The following is a 17,941-nucleotide window of genomic DNA, read 5'->3' as shown; positions in this document are numbered from 1 at the left end:
TACGACTTTTCGTACTTTGTTAACTACTGTTTCTGCTCTCCACGTGTCATGTTTCCTTTAAATAAAAAAAAATGCAGTTAACTTTATGGACCGACGGTACGCATAAAATTCAAAATTAACCACTTATATAGTGCCACGTACTCATCTAGTTGTACCTTTCAATTTCTTTTCTAATCGTTTTTTCAAAAGTAAACTCACTATTTTTTTAGTTTTCATCTTATTATGGCTACTAATTTCTCAGCATTCCAAACTTCTTAACAACCCACTAAAACAACAAAGCAATGGGAGACTATACTCTCAACGCCTACAAAATGTATTTTGCTTCAGTGTACACCATCAAGGATGTGACCCTGGTTAACATGTTCAAATCCTTGGAGTCTTCTGGCCTTCGCACCTTTCTGGAAGCCACAACACTCATGTACAAGAAATCACTTCTGAATTTCTTCACACAAGCTATGATTACAGACGAACCACATTACCTTCTCCTCAGAATACAAGACATTGATCATTGATGATGAACTCTTTTTGGTGGGGCAAGTCTACTGACAGGAGAGGTGTTATATGTTGGCAAAGCTGGAACAAATTAAGTAGACATAAGTGCGATGGTGGATTGGGATTTCGAAAACTCCACGAATACAATTTAGCTTTTCTAGCTAAACAAAGTTGGAGGCTTGTAGTTGAACCTTGCTATCTGGTTTCACAAGTCATTAAGGCTCGTTATTACCCTTACAGTTGAAAGAGTGGGTGCCCGGTGAGCCAACTTGTGGCTAAGGGCTTTGATGACTCTTTGTATAAACAATCTTTTGTTTAATATAATTTACACTTTTATTAATGGCAATGACTTTATCTTTCTTCATATTGTTATATTGTGATATACTATTGTTGTTTTGATAAAGACCTTGAATATACTATAGTGTATGTAAGATGTGGTAGAACATGGAGATGTCTATCATGAAACACATCTTATAGTCACTGTATATTCTAAATTGTTCCTAGTCGATTGAGCCGTCCGATAATAAGGATAAGGATCGCTCGAGTTTGAGACTAGCATTTGCGATGCAGAGTACCACGTTTCATTGGTAAGGAACATAGAGATGTTCGAAGCATGCAAATGGATATTCATACGATGAATGATCGAACTACCCTATCCGGACTTTCCAAGTGGTTATCACTTATCGAGTGGATAAAGTCCGCGGTTTTGGTTGTACACCATTAGTCCTTACTACTTGAAACATCATTGAGACTCTATATGCTAGTACTGTGCTTTGACTCGTTTACCGACTCTATTGGGGTCATCAGGTGTCGGGATTGGGTACAGTTACAACACATATAGGAGTCGATGCTTTGTTGTCAAGGATTCACCACATACTTGCGAGTGTGGATATCCTATGCGATCTGAGGAGATATTAGTGTGACGAATCTCTGGCCAGAGTACATGATGTGATTTAAGAAATGGTTTCTTAGTAGCACATGCGATGTCACTATTTGATCTTCAAGATGTATTGCATAGTTATCGAATCTCGAACGACTCTCGATATACCAATGGTTGTTGATTCGATCGTGATATATGGATGAAGGGACCGTGCTGTACGCTAACCAAAATCTATTGGTTCTTGTAGGCACTATCAGTGATACCTAGGGAATCATGGGGCGATGTTGCTAGGCGCTCATACCATGATTCGATGGGCAAGTCGGAAATTGTTGTTCCGAGTCACAAGGAGTTGTGAGCCCACGGCTAGCTGTATCCCTGAACCATTGAAGGTCACACAGTGTAATGGATTTTTAATCCCCGTTGAGATAGTTAAATTTAAAGAGTTAAATTTAATGAACAAAGAAGTTGGACTTCTTAATTATGAGTAGAGGAGTAAGATTTCCTAAAATGACATAGGGATGGGCATTTTTGGAAATCACTGAATTCGGATTCAGAAAAATTTATCTTGACTTTAAAAGGTGCAGAAATGGTTTCTGTGCACATTGGTGAAATCGGTTTATCAATCGGAGTCACGATGAATTTTATATTAATTTCTGAACATGCGGGCTTTGCTTGTCGGGCTTGAACTTATGACTAATGGGCCTTAAGCTGTTAGTGGCCTACATTATAAATAAGTTATTGCAGTACAGAAATTACACACAACAGGTCACAATTTTCGAAAACCTAAGTATTTTCTATCAATAGTGGCCGCCCCCCTCCCTCTCTACTCGGTAAAATCCAGCCTGTGAATTTTGAATTACAGTCTGGTTTAACGATCAAATTCGTTAATTCTCTTCGTAGAAACTTCTGATAGATTTTCTAGTGCAATCTATCAGAGGGATTAATTATCCGTTCGTGGACCTGATTGAAGAACAGTTCGTCCATCAGTTCCAGGGATATACAACAAGAGCAGAGCAATCTGTTGGTGTCCATAATCTCGATTCGAGATTGGAGGTAAAAATTTATAATTGTTATTTAATTTTTACACACACAATTTAATCGTAAAGTTTTGATACCCATTATGGAATCGTTCCATATAAAATTTTAAACTTTCGCTGCACCGGGTATCAATTCTGATTGATCTGATCGCCGCGTTCTCCAACAGCAGTAATTTTCTTGAAGCCAAGATCGGGCCAAATCCTAGCTACGCCTGGCGTAGTATTATGGCAACCCAAGTTCTTATCCGCCAATGTGCCAAATTACGTATAGGATCTGGTCTGCACACTAGAATATGGGGTGATCCTTGGCTGCCAAACACCAACAACCCTTACATTGAATCAGAGGGCCCTTCGGAGCTTCGAATGGCTACAGTCAGCTCTCTGCGTCTTTACGAGAATGAAGTTGGAATATACCTCTTATTCGGAGCCTATTCAATGTAAGAGACCAGCTTCTTATCCTCTCTATTCCTCTATGTGAAGACTTCTGTTGACTTGGCATTTAAGTTGCTGTGGACAGCTAAGATCAAACATGAGATTAAAGTCTTGATCCGAGGGCTAGGATTTAAGCTTGATCAGTTATGGTCGTTAGTTAGCTAAATGACAGTTTAAAGGGGCATAATCAGCTCAGAAGAAGCTATCACAAATCAAGATCGAGAAAAGGGCGGTACTTACTTGTTCCTTGGTCAAAACATACAATCTGAAGAACTCTGAGGGATTTTCAATCTGGAAAGAATAAACTTCGAAGATCTTCGGTGTAACTCTGGAACTTCAAAGCCTTATTCTTTTCATCCCTAGTTCTTGATTTATATACAGAAGAGTTTCTGTTCTTGAGCTTGGTGTATATCGATTAGAGGTGATTGTATTGAACTTGATTTGGTCGTTCATTAGTGAAATCTTATGGGAAGTTTCCCAGAACCTTGGATGTAGGATTGGTCACAATCCGAACCAAGTAATCTCCGGTGTTCTTGTGTTATTGAATTTCGATTGCGGTCTATTGTTTATATTGTTATTCGTGTGTGTTTCTTCTGTGAATTGTGTTCTTGGATTTGGGTGCTTGGTATTTCAACAAGTGGTATCAGAGCCTGAGATTTTAAATCTTGGGCTCAAGGGTTCGAATCTTGCTGCATCAAATTTCATTTATACTAGATCTCTGCCTCTACTCTCTTTGAGGATTTCTTGAGAAGGATGTCTACTGGCCAGGGGCATTCTTTAGCAATGTCCACTTTGAGATTTGAGGTGGAGAAATTCGATGGTAAGAACGACTTCAATCTATGGCGTGAGAAGATGATTGCCCATCTTGGTAATCTTGGTTTAGATGAGGCTTTGCAAAGAGATGCTAAGATCCCAAGTACTGTAGAGAACAAGTCTGATATATTGAAGAAGGCAAGAAACACGATTGTTCTAAGCTTAAGCGACCAAATTCTTAGAAAGGTTGTAAGGGAAAAGACAGCTGCTGATATGTGGCTAAAGCTGGAACAACTATATATGACAAAGGCCCTTCCTAATCGTATATATCTGAAACAGAAGTTTTACAGCTACAAAATGGATGAAAATAAGTCCATTGATGAGAACATTGATGAGTTCACTAAGTTGTTATCAGATCTTGAAAACATGGAAGTAAAGATAGATGAAGAGGACCAAGCTATTTTTCTTCTTAACTCTCTACCAAGAGCATATGATCAGTTAAGGGATACCTTGAAGTATGGCAGGGAAACACTTACTCTTGAAGAAGTCACAGGAGCTGCATATTCTAAGGAATTGGATTTGAAAGCTAATGGAAAGCTTCAAAAGCCTGCTGGTGAAGGGTTGAATGTAAGAGGGAGATCTCTTGAAAGGAAAGGTTCGACAAATAGATGGAAATCTAGATCGAGATCTAAGTCAAGGCCAAAAAGAACTTGTTGGTCTTGCAAGAAGGAAGGCCATATAAGAAGATTCTGCCCTCTAAGAAAAGTGAACCAAGGACAGGAACAGTCCATCACCACTGATGCAGCAAATGTGCTTGAAGGATATGAAGATGACGAGGTCTTAACCATCTCAACTGATGATCCAAAAGAAGAATGGATACTAGACTCAGGATGTACTTATCATATGTCTCCAAGAAGGGACTGGCTCTCAAACTTTGAAGAAACTCAAATCGGTCATGTGCTGCTAGGAAACAATGAGTCATGTAAAATTCATGGTATTGGATCAGTAAAGTTGAATATGTGGGATGGCTCAGTGAAAATATTATCTGATGTAAGATATATCCCTGATCTAAAGAGGAACTTAATCTCTTTAGGCACCTTAGATCAGAAGGGTCTAAGCTACAAAGCACAGGGAGGCACACTCAAAGTAGTAAAGGGCTCACTAGTTGTTATGAAGGCAATTCTGAAACAAGGTCTATATGTACTTCAAGGAACAACCTTATCTTCAGAAATCAATGTGACTGTGTCAGGAAAGAATAACACACTTTTATGGCATCAGAGGCTCGGTCATATGAGTCTAAAGGGCCTTCAAGAACTGAGTAAACAAGGTCTTCTGGACACTAAGCAAATCACTAATCTGGATTTTTGTGAGAACTATATTCTTGGCAAGTCTCATAGGCTAAGTTTCAATACAGCAACTCACATGACTAAGTCACCACTGGATTATATACATACAGATCTCTGGGGGTCCTCCAAGGTAACTCAATCATTATCTAAATGTCAATATTTCATTTCATTGATTGATGATTACTCTAGGAAGGTTTGGATATATTTTCTGAAAACTAAAGACCAAGCTTTTGATAAATTTGTAGAATGGAAAACTTTAGTTGAGAATCAATCTGGAAATAAAATAAAAACATTGAGAACAGATAATGGATTGGAGTTTTGCAATCATGATTTTGATGAATATTGTTCTAAGTATGGCATTGCTAGACATAGGACATGCACATATACACCACAGCAAAATGGGGTTGCAGAACGAATGAATAGAACTATCATGAATAAAGTGAGATGCATGCTTAGTGAGAGTGGTTTGCAACCTAAGTTCTGGGCAGAGGCAGCTTCAACTGCTTGTTATCTTATTAACCTATCACCTTCTTCTGCTATTGACTTAATGGTTCCAGAAATGAAATGGTCTAGTTTAAAACCGAGCTATAAAAATTTAAGAACTTTTGGTTGTGTAGTATATATTCATGTTAATCAAGGAAAGCTAAATCCTAGAGCTAAGAAAGGAATTTTCCTTGGTTATCCTACTGGTACAAAGGGGTACAAGGTTTGGCTCTTAGATGAACTTAAATGTGTTGTCAGTAGAGATGTGGTTTTTAATGAATCTGAGTTTTACAAGACTAACAAAAATATGCTAGAATCAGCCAGCTCTAATCAAGCTGAGCAGAATTTCCAAGGCAGGGATCAGTCTCGACATCACAGCAATGAATTGAATAAGGAAGAAGGTGGAGCTGATCATAATTCATTTGAAGACTTCAATGATACTGAACATGTTAGATCTCAGATATCACATCAAGCTACTGATACATTGGATACAAATAGAGATGAACTAAGTGGTGATTCTAGTCAGGACCAGCATCTAGGAGAATATATGCTTGCAAGAGATAGGGTCAGAAGGGAAATCAAACTACCATCTAGGTTTGCATCATCTGAATTTACAGCTTTTGCTCTCAATGTGGCTGAATTGATGGATCTAGAAGAACCATCAACTTATAAAGAGGCAATGAGGAGTAAGGACAGTGCTCAATGGTTGATAGCCATGAAAGATGAATTCAGATCCCTAATTAAAAACAACACTTGGGTGTTAGTGGATAAGCCGAAGGAGAAAAGAGTAATAGGCTGTAAATGGATATTTAAGAAGAAACCAGGAGTACCAGGAGTTGAAGGGCCAAGGTACAAGGCCAGATTGGTGGCAAAGGGATTTTCACAGATAGAAGGAATTGATTATCATGAAGTGTTTTCTCCTATGGTAAAACATTCCTCCATTCGAATACTATTGGCAATCACAGCACTACAAGACTTGGAACTTGAGCAATTGGATGTCAAAACAGCTTTCTTACATGGAAATCTTGAAGAAAAGATTTTGATGACTCAACCAAAGGGTTTTGAGACAGAACCTCAAGCTGAAAAAGTGTGTTTACTACAAAAATCTCTCTACGACCTAAAGCAGTCACCTAGACAATGGTATAAACGTTTTGATGACTTCATGCTACAGAAAGGTTATTTTAGATCAAAGTCTGATAGCTGCGTGTACTACAGAAAGCTTCAAAATCAGTCTTTCATATACCTATTGATCTATGTTGATGACATGCTTATAGCGTGTAAAAACCTTGAGGAAATTCAAAAGCTAAAGCATCAACTTAACACTGAATTTGAGATGAAGGATCTTGGTAAAGCAAAACAAATCTTATGAATTGAGATAAAAAGGGATAGAAAATTGAGAACTTTGACTTTGTCTCAAAAAAGGTACATAAACAAAGTTATAAATCTCTTCAAGATGGCAGAAGCAAAAGAAGTTAGCACACCTATTGGTGCTCACTTTAAGCTGAAGGCAGTACAAGGAGATCAAGAGGAGTTAGAGTCTGTTCATATGAAGAACATTCCTTATTCAAATGCAGTGGGTAGTATTATGTATATGATGGTTTCAACTAGACCTGACATCATATATGGGTTGGGTCTAGTTAGCAGGTTTATGAGTAAGCCGAGTAGAGATCATTGGAAAGCGGTGCAATGGTTACTGAGGTACTTGAAGGGAACAAAAGGTTTAAAGATAACATATTCAAAATCAGCTTTAAACACTTGTGAGGTCACTGGTTATTGTGACTCTGATTATGCAGCAGATCTAGACAAAAGAAGATCGATTTCAGGATATGTGTTTACTGTTGGAGGCAATGTAGTGAGCTGGAAATCAAACCTACAAAGTGTGGTTGCTTTATCCACCACTGAAGCTGAGTACATTAGCCTAACAAAAGCTGTGAAAGAAGGTATTTGGATCACTGGTTTTGTTACTGAAATGGGATTAGTACAGAATGATGTCACTATATTTTGTGACTCACAAAGTGCAATACACTTGTCCAAGAATTCTGTTTTTCATGAAAGGACGAAGCATATAGATGTTAGATTGCATTTTTTGAGGGACATCATATTTAGGGGCCTGGTTAAGGTCCTGAAGATAGACACTATGATCAACCCGGCTGATATATTGACAAAAGAAGTACCTGTGAGCAAACTCCAACATGCATTGGGGATGCTCAAACTAGTAGAGTAAAGCAAGATCTCAGTCACTGGGGTCTCATTGGATTTACAGTGAGCAACCAAAATCAGTCAAAGGTGGAGATTTGTGAAGACTTCTGTTGACTTGGCATTTAAGTTGCTGTGGACGGCTAAGATCAAACATGAGATTAAAGTCTTGATCCGAGGGCTAGGATTTAAGCTTGATCAGTTATGGTCGTTAGTTAGCTAAATGACAGTTTAAAGGGGCATAATCAGCTCAGAAGAAGCTATCACAAATCAAGATCGAGAAAAGGGCGGTACTTACTTGTTCCTTGGTCAAAACATACAATCTGAAGAACTCTGAGGGATTTTCAATCTAGAAAGAATAAACTTCGAAGATCGTCGGTGTAACTCTGGAACTTCAAAGCCTTATTCTTTTCATCCCTAGTTCTTGATTTATATACAGAAGAGTTTCTGTTCTTAAGCTTGGTGTATATCGATTAGAGGTGATTGTATTGAACTTGATTTGGTCGTTCATTAGTGAAATCTTATGGGAAGTTTTCCAGAACCTTGGATGTAGGATTGGTCACAATCCGAACCAAGTAATCTCCGGTGTTCTTGTGTTATTGCGTTTCGATTGCGGTCTATTGTTTATATTGTTATTCGTGTGTGTTTCTTCTGTGAATTGTGTTCTTGGATTTGGGTGCTTGGTATTTCAACACTCTAAGTAGGCATGCACGCGATGACCGCTGGATCTGGGGAGATGACAAGCGAGGATGTTATACCGTTAAAAGTGGATATATGGCTCTTCTAAAGCTTCAAAACCAAATACCTCCAGCTGTGGGTATAAATTGGAGCCAGATTTGGAACTTAAACGTCCCAGGGAAGATTCAGAATTTCATCTGGAGAAGCTTATCCAATGTCTTGCCAACTATGAAGTCACTTCGTCATCGAAGAATTGAGATCCCGGAGTGGTGCCCTCTATGTCGTCATGAAGAAGAAGATGGATTGCATGCCCTGGTATCTTGCTCTCTCGTCAGAAACATTTGGCATCTTACTTCGATCGGAAGCTATATTGGATCAGCAATTTCCCTGCCTGATTGGTGGCAGAACCTCACAACCACTCGAGATTCATCTGATATTGAAATGGCAGCAATCTTAATGTGGAATATCTGGCAAAATCGAAATGATGTGGTTTGGAATGGCAAGAGCAAACCAGCTGCTCTTATTTTCTCTTCCGCCATGTCCGTACATTCTCAATGGGTTGCATCTCGTAACCGTCCGATACCTCGATCACCCCATCCTATCCAACAGTAGATTACACATTGGCAATGTCCCCCAACTCCACTTATAAAATGCAACGTCGATGCAGCGCTATTCAACAACCCCCCTCGCATGGGCTATGGATGTATAATTAGATATCACAGAGGAATGGTTGTAGGAGCTATTCATGGATGCATTCTTGGAATACAAAATCCAGCCATTGCAGAAGCCTTGGGCATAAGGGAAGCATTAAGCTGGCTAAAAGAACTGGATTACTATCACTTTCAAATTGAATCAGATGCCAAAATTGTCATAGATGCTCTTAACTCCTCGGTGTCTGATCACTCCAGCTTGGGCCTTTTAATTGAAGATTGTAAACTTCTTGTTGAAGAATTCCAATCTTGTTTGTTTTATTTTGTTAGGAGATCGGCGAACCAAGTTGCTCACGCTTTAGCTAGGGCGGTAGGTTCTTTGTCTGATTTTGTAGGCCGAGTTACTCCCTCGCCTTTCTTTATTTCGGATGTTCTTTTGGTTGACTCTGTTTAATATTAAGCTTCTTTCGGAAAAAAAAAACGGTACGATTATATATTATATATGTGTTGTGTGTTATTGTATTTGTTTCCGTCCATATTTTTATTTCCTCACTGTGGTGTAAATGCTGTTCATTTAATTCTGAAGTTATCAGAAAATGCATGAATCACACTTATAATCAGACGCAAAAAAAGGAAGGGACCAAACTATTAATTAGTTGCTACCGACCCTCTGGAATATTAAATTCCATGCACAATAGTGATTTACTCCTACGTACTAATTATGATAATATCAAGGACGGTTGAGTTCAACCTAGCAAGGACATTATGATCTATCAATGCTATTATTGAATCCGAGTTCAAATTAGTACTTAAACCACAAATATTTAATGACTTTTGAAACGAAAGGAAAACAATAACTAACAAGCTAATCATGATCAAACGGTCACATTACTATATGTCTCTACTTTACGAAATATGTTAACTCAATTAGTAATTTGTCTCTACTTTACAAAAAATGTTAACTCAAATTACTATCTGTCTCCACTTTACCAAAAATGTTAGTTAACAAAAATTAACTTCTTTTTTCTAACTCGTATGGGACAAAGGATACAACACAAACTATATTAATATATTTTTTGCACTGTAATTCATTGAATCCAAGGTTGTTCTAAAGTTGTTCCCCTACTAGAATCCCATGAGTGAGTATAAGGTATAAACTTTTGCTGGAGAAAATGATTTTTTGGTCAATTAAATTGTTTATTTTTTTGGTTTTAGTCAATTAACATTTCAAGATTTGTTTTGGTACACTAAATTTTAATTTTTGGTTATTTTAATCTATTTGCTGACGTTAGATCTTGACATATCAGTATTTTTGGTGTCACGCGCACGCCATCATTTTTCAGTATCAAGTCACCAATTAGACCAGAATAACAAAAAACTAAAATTAAAACTAGTATATCAAAACCAAAAAAATTAACAAGTTAATGGATTAAAAAAAAATTATTTTCCCAGTCTCTCTATCCATCAACATATTACATATATCAAATTTTCAAGTTTTTCCAAAAAATATATATAATTTTAAGTAAATCCCAACAATTTTTTTCTTTCTTTTTTTACCAAAATAAAAAACGATCGAAAACAGTTAGCTGCCTATCCATGCTATTCTTCTCTCCCGAATTCATTTCTCTCAGCTGATTTACTTACTAGCCTTCTAATTATAACCAGTACTATATCTATATATATTATTGTATCGAAGATTCATATAGTAATTATTGTTTTATCTGTAAAAGAGAACAAATTCTATTTCTAAAAATATCATGAAACATCATTCAATATATAGTAGTTATCATTTTTATCCGTTGAAGTTACCAAATTCTCTTTCCAAAAATATCTTCATTTTTATGATGAAATATGTATTATCAAAAAATGAAAAAGAGAACTAGAATGTAAATTTAGATTTGTAAAATTATATGTTTGGTCATGTTTTCCCGATGTTAGTCAATTACTAATTTGTGTTTTTATTTTTCAATTCTAGCCATTTTTCATCGGAATACTAATCATACGACACTGTTAAATAATGATGTGGTGTCGGGTATCTTTGACATGTCTGATGTCATATCAACACTACGATAAAATATATATGATTTTTATGTCTCTTAACTTCAGCAGGTAACTTTGGTGAAACGTGTAGCAAATTAAAGTGTACATTAATTATTATTAAAATTAAAAATCGTAACAAAAAAAAGTTAATATCTATTTGTAGTGGGCAATTTAATAATTGAGGTGATATATAATTGATAAGTAGCTTAGCCGGTAGATTCATAATAACGCGCTAACGGCAAGCCCTTCTCAATTTGCCAAGCATTTACGATTCATCACCATTAATTTATGCATGGATTCGTTTCAAATAATTCTGACACAATTATTAATTATCTACCTATTGTCAAATGGCTCAATCCAATTATTATAAGTAATTCATTTCTAGATTTCGAAAAAAAAAATTATAACATAATTGAACTTGTATTAGTATAATATTTAGATATAATCATACTATATAAGTATATAAGAAGTTATAATTAATATCTAAGTTATTATTTTTGCAGTAAGGTTTAAATGATTTTTAATTTCCAGTATTATCATAAATTATAGCTTCTAATAATTAACCAACTCACGTTCGGTCCTAGCATATTATACATAGCATTACTTTGGATAAGTACACGCTAGAAATTCATGAAGTCTTCCACAATGTGATTCATGTAATAAGACAATTAAAATCAATATTATTGCGTTTGTATGATTGAAGCAATATTACATATTATGTTACAATCTAAAATAAGGTTTCATAATGGCCATTTAGATTGCAATGTAAAAATTAAACTGATATTATAAAACTATGTGATTTATGAATAGCCAAAGCGTAAACACGAACTTTCTTTCTATTAAAAAAATGAAAAATATCACAAAAACTTCTGTGAAACCATCTCATGAGTCAATTTTGTTAGAAGAATCTACTTTTCGAGAAGTGAAAAATATTACTTTTTATATCTGCAAAAGTACTGTTTTTTTATTTTTTCACTGCAAAATTATCATTGTTTTGTCAGTTATTATATGAAAAATATTGTACACTATGTGTTGATTTGAGTACGTAAAAAGTATTTGATTTATGAAAATTATTACTTTTTATGTTCAAAATATAATTTTCACTACAAAAATATCATTTTTTGTTTGTTATATTATGAAATAATATTATGTAACATACACTGATTTAAGTGAAAAATATTATTTTTTATATCAAAATTATATTATGTAATATATGTTGATTTGAGTTAAAAAAAATTATTTTTTATGTCAAAAGTTTTATAGTCATTGTAAGTATGGACCGAATCGACCTTTGTCATGAATATAGATATGTGAGGTGGTTGCACAAGAGATGTATATATATTTGCTTATAAAATTTAATTATATTCTATATATAGATGATATGATTATATGCTAAAATTCTATAAAATAAAAGAATTAGTAAAATTACATTTTTCAGTCATCAAGTTTTAATTTAATTTATTGCATTAGAATGGAAATTTTAACATTTTTATTTTTTAAACATTTAAAAAATAAATAAAAATAACAATAAATAAAATGTTATAAATAAAATGTCTTTTTAGGCATTTCGAAACACTACATTTTGATAATTGATTACCGTGTTGATAAATCTTGACTCCATCTACTGCCAAAAATTTAGGTTTCAAACATCAAAATTATTGACCTCGTAAAATCCAATTTTTCTTTAGTCGTGAATGGTTTGTTGTAATTAAATCTCATGCATGAGATCTCGTTCTAAACTTAGAACTCTAGTACCCAGTGCTAGATTTGAGTTTTTTGAGGTATGAGACGAGCATAAAAAAATTGATAGGAGATGAGTTTCGCACAACTTCAACTTGAAAACTCCTCTTTCGGTAAATATAACTTCTGATGTATCATAAAAATTATGCAGTCAAGTGTAGAAAAATATCCTGAAACGAATCGATAAATAGACATCTAGTGATAGCGAGCTTGATTATCTTAGAATAGTGGGAATTTGATTTTTAGGAACTCTTGCTAGATAAATATTTCGGATTGATTATCGATTCTTGCTAAATGTTTACGAGAGATAAAAAAATAAATGGACAGTGGGACATCAAATTTTCATAATAGGCTACTGCCCATTAATTAATATTGTTCAAGAGATGAGGTCATGAATTAATTATATACTATACTAGTAATTTTTTAAAATTTTGGGGTCTGAACACTTGCCTTAAAATTTATACTAGTGCTACTACCAAATATATTATAAGTCATTATGATACAATCCCTTTTTTTGTTGAGCTACTTGTTGAGGTAGATGGATTACTGTTTTCAAAAATAAATAAATAACAAATTATATACATATATATATATATATATATATATAATATTTACACACACACACTCTTCTGCTCGGATGCTTGAGGTTTATTAGAGCTGGCCCAACCCGCACATATAAATGTGGGCTTCTGGAATTGAGGCATTTTGAAATTGATGAGGCCTATTATCAGGCCCAGGTCTGGATCCAGAATTGGGACAAACCCGGTTAAAATTTATATCGTTTTAAAAATTGCACATAAAAAAATTTAGAGAAAATTGTTTCGTTCAGTGTTTACTACTTCTTCCCGATTTGGTCATTGTTATTAAATTTCAGCTCTAGTCACGTATCTTTCGATTTTTTTTATAAAATTTTAGTTTTTTTTATCGATAATGCTAAAAAAGTAGAAGTACATTTAACAGTGTCATGCATGTTGGAAAAAAGAATTAACATTGCCAAAAACAAACAAACAAAGATAACATACTAATATTTGAATTTTTGATTCTGAATAGTCTGATGCCGCCAATCGGCTTTTTCAGCTGTGGTGAATTCCGCTTTAGCGTGCAACGTATTTTTCTTACACCTTAGGTGAATTTCATTTGATGAAAGGGACGTCGCCTTCACTGGTTCTTGCAGCGGCAACTAATAGTTGACCAACCGCGGATACGCAAACAAGAACCGTCCAATGAAGAATAAGAGGAGAGCAAAGCGCCAAAAAGCTTATGCTATAGCTTTGGTTTCTTTGCTCTTTCCTTAGATTTAGATAGAGAGAGAGGATAAAGAATTCAATGGACAATCTTGGTCCTGTTGAAAATACTAGTGAAAGTGAAGATCCGAATAGAAAAGGAGTCTAGCCAACTGGCCTTTTCGGGCCCCTCCGATCCTCAGTTGCAAGTGTGAATCTCTCATCCCATCATAGTGGAGCTTGGCAGTATAATCTATAGAACCAGATAGGCCAGACGCTGCAGTTGTTCACGAATCCCTTTCAGGGGTAAGATCAGCAATGAATTGAGGAGCCGAAGACCACCATGAACAACCGTCGCGGGGAAGACCCTAATTACTCGTAACTGGGGTGGTTCCCGTACAGAGCCCTTGAATAGTTCCATCACCATCGATAATTCCAGCTAGCCACTCACAACGAGCATCAGTCCGCCGCGAGAAAGGAGATGGAACAACTCCAGATTAACAAGCTGCCCTGAAGCGAAGGACGGGAACGAGCGGAATCGATTGGTTGAAAGGCCTGAAAGAGAACGTTGTTTTGGGGATCATATATAAAACCAAAATCGTAAAGATAAAAACATACAAAACCAAAATACTTTTTTTTCTTTTTGTAGAGAGACATTCTGCCCTCTCCTACCCCATATTAGCCCAAAAAAAGAATAAAAAACGAAAAGAACGAACAAACAAATATATATATATATATATAGGACTTTTCAGCTGCCCAACAATATTTCCCCACCTCGTCTCCCGGGTTTTTGTTGTTTTTTTTTATTTTTCGCATAACTAAAACACGGTACCGAGTTTTAGTGGTCGGGGACGAGTTGGGCATCATTGATTGGGCAACTGAAAATTTTTATATATATATATATATATAAGATAGTGTGTTTGTGTGTGTGTGTGTGTGTGTAATGTATATTAAATACTTGGGGGTATGATACATTATTTTTCATTTAAAATGAATGGGTAATGGTAAATAATCAACTTTACCTCATCTTTTGCCCATCATTAAATTAGGTTGGAGACACCAAGAATATGAAGTATTCTTTATTCAAACAAACTCATGCAAATATTGTTGAGCTAAATATTTCGAAAACCTATACTGCAACTACTATTCCAATAATATAACCAATCAACCTCTATATAAATGACATTTTAATTTCTCATGATCATCTCACAATATATAACATGGAAGAGGAGGGAAACCTTGTAAGAATCTTTGTGGTGCTATGTTGCATGTTGGCTTCATGGATTTTCATCCACAGATTGAAGCAGAGGAACGCAAAAGATCCCAAAACGTGGCCGTTTTTAGGAGCTTCCATCGAGCAACTGTTGAATTACGACAGGATGCACGATTGGCTGGTCGAATATTTGGTCAAGTCAAGAACAGTAGTTGTGCCAATGCCATTCATGACGTACACATACACTGCAGATCCAGCCAATGTGGAGCATGTGCTGAAAACAAACTTCAGCAATTATCCAAAGGTGATCATGTAAACTCTAGTTTCAATATTCAATGTCACTTTTCTGCAAGTGATCAATGCAACAAAATAGTAATTGTTTCTCGTGAATTCAATAGTAAATATTGATCAAAATCTATCAGAATTCTCACAAATATTATCTCAATCAAAGGACAACATGTAGAGATATTGACAGAGTCGAGATTTAATTGTATTTTAAGTTTTTTCAAATGTGTGAACAGTGTCCCTCAAAATTTTTGATGTTATTTTAACATTGCATAACTGAGTCCTTCACTAAGACAAGGATCGTATAATCAAATTTTATATTCCGCCTCCACACTCAAAAATTTTGAAGAGGGAATGATTTCGTCTGCCTCGCTTATTGTCGTGCACCTTGAATACAAATTGGTTGACATTTATCTAAGTTTTATCTAAAATGGAGCACCATTTTTCCCTTCATATGTTTGTTTATTAAAAAAAATGTATATTGTTTGAAGGGTGAAGTATATCATTCATATATGGAAGTTCTGCTAGGAGATGGCATTTTCAATGTTGATGGGGAGCTTTGGAGAAAACAAAGGAAGACAGTTAGCTTTGAATTTGCTTCCAAGAATTTGAGGGATTTCAGTACTGTGGTTTTCAGAGAATATAGCCTAAAACTTTGTGCAATTCTAAGTCAATCAGCCCACAATAACCAGAAAGTAGACATGCAGGTAAAATAACCATTTTTGGGATTTTTTTTACACTAGTGCAAAATTTAAAATAGAAAGGAAAAGAACTCGTCTGGTTCAGATTTCAAATGGAAAACCAATCACTAAAATTGCATGCTCAAACTATCTAACAACTTGATTCTTGAAGTATGATTACACAAAATTGTTCAAGTATAAATCTGATTTTGAAAACTTTTTAAAAACTATCCAACAATTTGAGCTTAAGATTATCAACTCTCCAGGAACTTTTGATGAGGATGACTCTTGACTCGATATGTAAGGTTGGATTTGGTGTGGAAATAGGCACTTTGGCTCCAGATTTACCAGATAATAAGTTTGCAAAGGCCTTTGATACAGCAAACATGATAGTGACTCTTAGATTCATAGACCCTTTGTGGAAAGTAAAGAAGTTCTTTAACGTTGGATCAGAATCAGTGCTCGATCAAAGCATCAAAACAATCGATGATTTCACATACTCCGTCATCAGGATGAGGAAGGCAGAAATAGATGAAGTCAAGTGGAATAATAAAGATGACAAGGTAACTAGATTTCAACTTAGTCACAATTACGAAACAAAACGCCCTTCTGATTTTCTTTTACTTGGTTTTTGAAAAAATCCTACTAGATCAAGCATGACATACTTTCAAGATTCATTGAACTAAGCAAAGATCCTGAGAGTAACATGACCGACAAAAGCCTCAGAGATGTTGTCCTAAACTTTGTTATTGCCGGTCGTGATACAACGGCAACAACTCTCGCATGGGCGATCTACATGATAATGACTCACGAGACAGTGGCCAAGAAACTTTACTTAGAATTAAAAAAACTAGAAGAAGATCGAGCAAAAGAAGAAGGTGTCACATTAAACAATTATCACAAAGAGGATCAAGAATCTTTCAACCAAAGAGCAGCACAATTTGCAGGGCTTTTGAACTATGACTCATTGGGGAAACTGTACTACTTGCATGCTGTGATAACAGAAACACTTCGATTATACCCAGCCGTTCCTCAGGTTAAGTATTTCTCAGTAAATCCAAACCAAAACAACAAAACAAAACAAATATTTTAATTGTAAAAACATTTCTTTTACAGGATCCAAAAGGGATTTTGGAGGACGATGTTTTACCAGATGGAACCAAAGTAAAGGCAGGAGGTATGGTGACATATGTCCCGTACTCAATGGGAAGAATGGAGTACAATTGGGGAGCAGATGCAGCTTCATTTAAGCCTGAGAGATGGCTCAAAGAAGGAATCTTCCAAACTATATCTCCTTTCAAATTCACTGCATTCCAGGTAAATCAAGAAACAGATATCTCCAACAAAAACCCATTTAAGCAAAATCATATGAAACAAGTATAATCAATGACAAACAAAGGGAACCCTGAAATCTTTTCCTGAAACAATTATTCAAATTAGCATTTTTAAGCCAAATCATCACGATAATATCTCTGAATGCAGGCAGGACCAAGGATATGCCTAGGGAAGGACTCTGCATATCTACAGATGAAGATGGCACTCGCCATTTTGTGTAGATTCTATGAATTCAAATTGATTCCAGGGCATACAGTGAAATACAGGATGATGACAATTCTATCCATGGCGGACGGATTGAAACTTACAGTTTCAAGACGCCCAGAATTTTCTTGATGGACATCAAACTTGCAGTTCTTGAATTACTTTTTCAAGTGTCGGCTGATCTCTCAAATGATTGGGAAATTTCGTGGACAACAAATTCGGAGCTTAATCTTGATATCTAAAAATAATAATGGAAAAACGGTGTCGGTGGGTA

The 17,941-nt window shown here is 35.5% G+C and overlaps 4 protein-coding genes across 4 annotated transcripts; all 4 read left to right on the top strand.

Moving 5' to 3' along the window:
* The first annotated feature begins 6,876 nt into the window (after positions 1–6,876).
* Positions 6,877–7,647, top strand: LOC140872001 (secreted RxLR effector protein 161-like). The gene has a single exon (XM_073274741.1). The coding sequence runs from the start codon at positions 6,877–6,879 to the stop codon at positions 7,645–7,647; it is 771 nt and encodes a 256-aa protein (XP_073130842.1).
* Positions 7,648–8,393: 746 nt separating this feature from the next.
* On the top strand, positions 8,394–8,909 carry LOC140872000 (uncharacterized). Its single transcript, XM_073274740.1, has one exon. The coding sequence runs from the start codon at positions 8,394–8,396 to the stop codon at positions 8,907–8,909; it is 516 nt and encodes a 171-aa protein (XP_073130841.1).
* A 114-nt stretch (positions 8,910–9,023) lies between these two features.
* LOC140871999 (uncharacterized) lies at positions 9,024–9,401 on the top strand. The gene has a single exon (XM_073274739.1). It carries the CDS (start codon positions 9,024–9,026, stop codon positions 9,399–9,401), a length of 378 nt encoding a protein of 125 aa, XP_073130840.1.
* Positions 9,402–15,009: 5,608 nt separating this feature from the next.
* LOC140871834 (cytochrome P450 704B1) lies at positions 15,010–17,902 on the top strand. Its single transcript, XM_073274571.1, has 6 exons — positions 15,010–15,467; positions 15,940–16,155; positions 16,395–16,691; positions 16,778–17,164; positions 17,245–17,445; positions 17,611–17,902. Exons 1-6 carry the CDS (start codon positions 15,171–15,173, stop codon positions 17,797–17,799), a joined length of 1,587 nt encoding a protein of 528 aa, XP_073130672.1. The 5' UTR covers positions 15,010–15,170; the 3' UTR covers positions 17,800–17,902.
* The last annotated feature ends 39 nt before the right edge of the window (positions 17,903–17,941 follow it).

Source organism: Henckelia pumila, unplaced genomic scaffold, assembly GCF_033568475.1.
Source record: "Henckelia pumila isolate YLH828 unplaced genomic scaffold, ASM3356847v2 CTG_461:::fragment_3, whole genome shotgun sequence".
NCBI classification, from domain to species: Eukaryota; Viridiplantae; Streptophyta; class Magnoliopsida; order Lamiales; family Gesneriaceae; genus Henckelia; species Henckelia pumila.
This window is presented reverse-complemented; position numbering and strand designations above follow the sequence as displayed.